The sequence below is a fragment of the Nicotiana attenuata genome, unplaced genomic scaffold (assembly GCF_001879085.1).
Source record: "Nicotiana attenuata strain UT unplaced genomic scaffold, NIATTr2, whole genome shotgun sequence".
In the NCBI taxonomy this organism is placed as follows: Eukaryota; Viridiplantae; Streptophyta; class Magnoliopsida; order Solanales; family Solanaceae; genus Nicotiana; species Nicotiana attenuata.
In genome coordinates, this window is record NW_017670944.1 from 137,240 (window position 1) to 144,385 (window position 7,146).

Below are 7,146 nucleotides of genomic sequence, written 5' to 3' on the forward strand. Positions count from 1 at the left end.
TGGTATCTATAGATAGCTAATTACCACTAAAAGATAGTGCTTTATGAAAATTTCTCAATGTTATACTCCCTCTGTTTCAGTTTATGTGAACCTATTTCCTTTTTGGTCTGTTCCAAAAAGAATGACCCATTTCTAAATTTGGTAACAATTTAGCTTAAACTTACAATTCTACCCTTAATGAGAAGCTTTTATAACCACACAATTACTCTGGGCCCCTTTTTAGGACCACAAAATTCTAAAGTCTTTATTTTTTCTTAAACTCCGTGCTCGGTCAAACAGGTTCACATAAATTCGAACGGAGGGAGTAATGAACAATAGTCATATCTTCTCCATGAACATTCCTTAATTGTTAGCATTTTAGGGCCATAAACAATAATTTAAGATGTTTTCCATTTTCGTGTACTATTGTCCACGTCATCTTCATGAATTCGGGCGACGAGCTCCGAATCGCCTAAATTTTGTGGGCCCATCAAAAGCGACATAGTGAACAATGGTTATTGCTTCACCATTGTCGTTCCTCTTTTTTGGCATTTTAGGGCCATAAAACAGGAATTCAGGATGTTTTTCATTTTTTCGTGTGCTAATATCCACTCCATCTAGAACTAGGCGACCAGCTCCGAACCGCCTATAATTTTTGTCGCGCATCAGAAATAATATAATGAACAATAGTCATTGCTTCGCCATTATCGTTCATCGTTTTTTGGCTTTTTAGGGCCATAAAATAGGAATTCATGATGTTTTCTAATTTTTCGTATGCTAATGTTCATGCCATCTTCATGAATTCGGGCGACGGGTTTCAAATCACTAAAAATTTTGTGGTTCCATCAAAAATAAAATAATGAACAATTGTCATAACTTCGCCATTACCGTTCCTCATTTTTCGGAGTTTTAGGGCCGTAAGATAGGAATTCAGGACGTTTTCTAATTTTTTGTGTGCATTGTCCACGCCATCATTATGAATTCGGGCGACGGGCTCCCAGTCGCCTAAAATTTTGTGGGTCCATCAGAAATGATATGATGAACAATTATCATTTCTTCGCTATGATCGTTCCTCGTTTTTTGGTGTTTAAGGCCATAACATGAATTCAAGACGTTTTTCAAAATTTTCGTGTGCTAAAGTCCACGACATATTCGTGAATTCTTGCAACGGGCTCCGAATCGCCTAAAATTTACTGGGCTCATCAGAAATAACATAATGAACAACAGTCACTGCTTCGCCACTACCGTTCTTCGTTTTCTAGCATGTTAGAGTCATAAAGCAGGAATTCGGGATGTTTTTCAATTTTTTGTGTACTAATATTGATGCTATCTTCATGCTTTCGCGTAACGGGCTCCGAATCGCCTAAAACTTTAATAGTATTTTTGCTTTAGAAGTCTTAAATGGGTACTTTCCTCTTTCAATTATATAAGATGGGATGTTTCTTTGTACCAAGAATGATTTTAAGTTGCAACTACGTGTTTTGTACGAGCGACCTACTCCGTTAGTATATTCTTCTTAATGTTTCAATAGGTCGCATTCCGGACGAGCGTCGTACTAAGTTTAAACAGGTCGCATTCCGAACGAGCGTCGTACTAAGTTTAAACAGGTCGCATATTGGACAAGCGACGTAATTTATTAACGGGAATCTTAGAGAAATGTCCTAACTTACCAACCTCTAGCCATTAATCATATATTTACCAAAACTAGCGAAACACATATAAAAATTTAAAACCCAAAGAAATAAGGTTCTTTCTCCCAAAAAATCACACACCTCCTTTCATATTTTAAGCGTGATAAGCAATATTAGATGCGAGAAGGAAAGAAAATTTCATGAATATATATATATATATATATATATATATATATATATATATATATATATATAGATAGATAGATAGATAGATAGATAGATAGATAGATATATTGTTACCAGTATTCAAAAGAAATGCTCTCCAGTCTAATACATAATCTAAAATGACCTTTAAATATTAGCCTCATATACAATTTTGTATGAAAAAGTTGGTCCAAAAAAGAGATTGATAAAATATTCATATTTGATATGCACGAGTTGCAACAGAGGATAGGGAGAGTAATTGATACTTGGGGGCCAAATGGGAGCCAACCCTCTAAAACAGATTACAAAGAGGAAATGACGATCAGAAAAGATAATGTTGACCTCCATGGTAAAATGGAAGGTTTCAAAATTGAATACAAGATTTGTCAAATCTCAGCCGTTGTAGTATTAATATTAATGGTGCCCAGGTTCCAGCTTCGACCTCACCACCGTTCATGAAATCAAAATTAAAACCCGGTCAGTCTAACTCACTGTGCTCGATCTCGTTGGCTTTAGATCTGGATGGAAACTCAAACATCGGCGACCCTCCATTAAATCCGTCGACTCTTTCTTCCCGTTTTATTTATTGCTTTTGGGGCTTTTGATAGTATGAAAATCTAGATCTAAAAGATGGTTTGCTTGCTATTTGAATTCCGGCGACCGTGAAATTTTCGGTGAAGTTTTCCAGCTAAACCATTTTGGGCCAAAAAATCATCTCTTTCTCCAATGAATCTGTGTTTGTGCTTGTGGGTCAGATGTATAATTCGGTGGCTAGCCGTTATAACTCAATTTGGGCTATAAAATGCATATTGCAATTTGTGGCTAGCGGCTGATATTAGTTTCTAACGAATGGCCATAAATGAAGTTTGCTCTTTTAGGTTGGATTCTAATTAGGGCCCAGTAACATATTTTACGGCCCAACAACAGGGGACAGAGCCCACACTTCTTACAACGATCCAATTTAAACCCAACAAAGACGCCCATCCGGAAAAACCCTATTTCCCCTTTAAGCCACTGAATATAAATTCCATAAGCGTTACCAAAGTTCAACTTTTTCCCAGCTGAAGAGAAGCCTCCACCGCCGTACATTATTAGGGTTCTTCCGCCTCCGCCTCCGCCGCAGAAATGGTACTACGACTTTTTCATTTGAAGTATACTGTGCGCGTATGTAATTATTCACTAACATTGTGTGTATATTGTTGAATAATAATAGGGAAAAGGAACGGGGAGTTTTGGGAAGAGGAGGAACAAGACACACACACTATGTGTGAGGTGTGGGCGTCGCAGCTTTCACATCCAGAAGAGCCGCTGCTCCGCTTGTGCCTACCCTGCTGCTCGCCTCAGAAAATGTATGTATTTTTATATTTGCTGCTCATTTGTGCGCTGATTGTTTTTTTTGTTTGATTTTTATGGATATTCGGATTATGTAGCTATTTATTTGAAGATTTGGATTAAGGAGCTAATTTTGTGGATTTTTTGACTAAGGAGCTGATTTAATATATATTTGGATCAGTATTGTCAAAGGCGCGCTTAAGCCCTGAAGCGAGGCTCAAAACACGTTGAGCGCTTCGTCTCGCTTTGTGGGCGCTTTAGTGTCACATCAAAGCTCTAACGCATACTTTCCTTGCCAATAATCCTGAAAAGGCGACCTTAAACAATTGATATTTCACTTTATCATGATTTTTTTTTCTCAATTTCTTTGTCCAAATATTTGTTATTCATGCTTATAATGATTAGTCTTGGACTACTATGCATATTTTTACTTTTTCTCCCGTTGCGCCTTTTTTTCATTAAAGCCCACGCTTTATTTGCGCTTTTCGCTTAAAGCCCCAACGGACCTTAGAGCTTTTTTGCACTTTTCGCCTTTGATAACACTGATTTGGATTGGACTAAGGAGCTATTTATGTGAGGAGATGATGTTACTTATATTTGGAGTAAGTTGCTATTGTTATTGATATATGGATTAAAGAGCTATTTTTATAGATATTTGGATAAAGGGGCTAAATTTATTTATTTTTGGATCAAGGAGCTATTGTTATAGATATTTGGATTATGGAGATACTGTTAGGAAATTTGGGTTGTGGAGCTATTTTTGTCACTAAAGGACTTAAATATGTAATGCAATTCTGTTAAAAATTTGTAAGAATATATTAGTGCTCATTTAATATGTTACCATCTCCAAAAAAAAAGAATATAGCTGTGCTCATTTGTGCACTAGTTCAGAATTATTATGAGTTTCAATGAGGAGCTATATCTATGGAGAGTTGGATTAAGGAGGTAGTCTTGTGGGTCTTTTGGATTTAGGAGCTGATTTAATTTGTAGTTAGACTAAGAGCACTAAGGAGCTATGTTTATGGATATTTGGATTATGGAGATATTGTTATGTACATATGGATTAAGGAGCTATTTCTGTCGAATTGAATTGATGTATTTTTTTTAATAAATTGTAAGAACTTTAGTGGCAGCGCTCATTTGTATACTGATTGAATTATTGTTAGAATTTTTACGAGTATGTTGATTAAGGAGTTGTCTTAATGGAGAGTTTGGATTACGGAGCTATTTTTTGTGGAAATTTGGATTAAGGAGCTATTTTTATGGATTATTTTAACTAAGTGGCTGATTTAATTTATATTTGGAAAAGGAGTTATTTTTATGTATATTTGGATTATTGAGATATTGTTGTGGATATTTGGATTATGGAGCTATTTTATTAACGGACTTAAATTGATGCATTATTTGTTAATAGTTTGTACGAGTCGTATTGTTGGCTTGGTCCAAGGTGAAGTTTGCAAAGTTCAGTTGCTTTTGATATAGAAAAACAGAATCTTGTCACAAAAATGTAAGATAGAGCAGTAATTGCTGTGTATGGCATGTGTACTCAGTAGGCAGAGGTATCTAACTATTGCTATGTATGGCATGTGTAGTCAGGGGCTTGGCTAGGAGATGGTTCCTGGTGAAATACTGATATATCAAAGATTTCCCATGCTTAATCTCTTAGTATTTTGACCTACATGCAAGATTACTTAATGTTCTTGTTATCCTTTGTAGCTATTGCGACCATAAGTTTTAGGTTTTCAGCTGTATGATGTCTCTGGAAGTTACTTGATTTAGTGTTTGCTGATTTGTAACTGTCTGTGCAGATAACTGGAGCGTCAAGGCACTTAGAAGAAAGACCACTGGAACTGGTCGCATGAGGTATCTCCGCAATGTGCCCCGCAGGTTCAAGACTAACTTCAGAGAAGGTAATTCATTTCAGTACTGCATTATCTTTACTAGAAACTTATGGTGCTTACATACTTGCGTGTATCTTGTGTTATTGATCTCTTTCTTCCTTTGCGTCCTTCAGGTACCGAGGCAACCCCAAGGAAGAAGGGTGCTGCTGTAGCCTCTTAAGTCTCTGAACTCTATTTCAATCTGAATATTTTCCTTAGCTTTTGGATATTTGTTTTGAGTATTAACACACATTTGTTAGTACGGAGCTATTTCTATTCAAGATATAGTTGTAATAGTGTTTCTCTTTTATTTTATATATTGAGATAGTTGTTTTGTGTTGTTATCCTCATGTTTTGCATTACAAAGACCCAATAGGTATTGCAGTATCGCTGTTTGCTCATGCCTATATGATTTATCACTGAGTGCCCTCTGGAATGGTGGTAATTGGCAGTTGAACTTCATAAACTGTCCTTCAGCTGTTAATGTTTGTCAGAACCCATTGAACTCTTTGTTGAAACCTTCAGCTGTTAATGCAACAAAGACGAGGCAAATTTTTCCATTGTTGCGTGACACTGTCCTCCTGTTCTGCCCAACCAAGAGCTTTTGTTGCGTGGCACTGGCCTCCTATTATTTAGCTTTTGGTTGATTTTTAAGACTCTTTCAAAAGGTAAATTGAGAGTTCCCCAGTGTTATATGCAAAGTTGCAAAATCATCCTCACACTCCAAATTTACATACTGAATAGTGTTCCACATCTAGTTAATTTGCAAATAATGTTTAGTTGAAGCTATGACCATTCTCCTAGACATTGCTAAATAGATGAATACAATAGCTTTGTTTATGGCTATAGTTGTTGGGATAAGTGTCACGATCCAAATCCACGTGACCGGTACACTATTTGACCCGAGCGAACCAATTCATATGATGCACCCAAACAATATGCATGAAAACCAATATAATTAAGGATGCTCTTTGAAAAAAATATATATATATAATTGAAAAAAAAAAAAATATATATATATATATATATATATATATATATATATATATATATATATATATATTTTCAAGTTAAATGATAAAATATTTTTCCAGTTCAATAATACATGAAGCCTCTCATAATCATAACAATGAGACTAAGTAAATTAAATATTTTTTCATGTATGTCGTGTACAACCCCATTACTACAACTTTTTACAACTATCTATGGAGCCTATATATTAAAGAATATAATTAAACATTAGCGCTAATGCCCGACTAACATAAATTAAGAAAACAACATGATAGCTACCACGAAATAGGAGTGGTGCCTCACCACATATCTCGGAAAGAGAGTCATCCTAAACCTGTTAGCGTTCGCGTATTATACCGCATCCAGAAACATGTAAAGTAAGTGGGATCTTGGAGGGGGGGCCCTCAGGGCAGAGTACATTACTGTGGTACTCAGCAAGTGTCATAGACTCTCTCTAACTCAAGTTTCTCGGACGAGATTTTGAAAAAATTATGCAACCAATATTTGACATAAAGTGATAAACAGTTATATAAAATCATGATCTTTATCATTTTAAATAAAAAGACAAATGAAATGTAATCCATGCTACAATATTTTAGAACGTCTCAATCAACCCAAAATTTTATTAGAAATCATATAAATCCATTTCAATCTCATCAAGTCATTGAAATCACTTTCGGTTCGTTAGGCCTAAACATAAGAAAGTTCTCTTTTACCTTTCATCGGGAGTACTATACCGACACTGACATAACGAACCCTACTAGGCGATCAACCTAGCAACAAGTATTTGACCATACTTGTCTGGGCGGCTTCCCGTAACGCCGTACGAGTCGATTTAACCTCATTACTTTAAGTAACGATCATTTTTTCTCTCAATGGGGGACTTTATCCCACAAACCTCAGCTTCGCTTTGGAATATTTTCCTACACCGACACGTGTAATTTCACGGTAATGAACTCAACATTCGAACCAATCTCGGTGGTCTCCACTAGTAACTCCCAAAATATTTGACATATCAAAAATAGATTCATAGCATATTTGCCTCAAATAATCTATTTTTATCAAATTATGATTTTCATAGCCAAGACAAACCATTTGAAAAAATAAAA

At 35.8% G+C, this 7,146-nt stretch overlaps 1 protein-coding gene across 1 annotated transcript; it reads left to right on the forward strand.

The window, feature by feature from the left end:
- Positions 1-2,831: 2,831 nt before the first annotated feature.
- LOC109244682 (60S ribosomal protein L37-like) lies at positions 2,832-5,370 on the forward strand. Its single transcript, XM_019411817.1, has 4 exons — positions 2,832-2,942; positions 3,028-3,163; positions 4,955-5,056; positions 5,161-5,370. Exons 1-4 carry the CDS (start codon positions 2,940-2,942, stop codon positions 5,205-5,207), a joined length of 288 nt encoding a protein of 95 aa, XP_019267362.1. The 5' UTR covers positions 2,832-2,939; the 3' UTR covers positions 5,208-5,370.
- Positions 5,371-7,146: the final 1,776 nt, after the last annotated feature.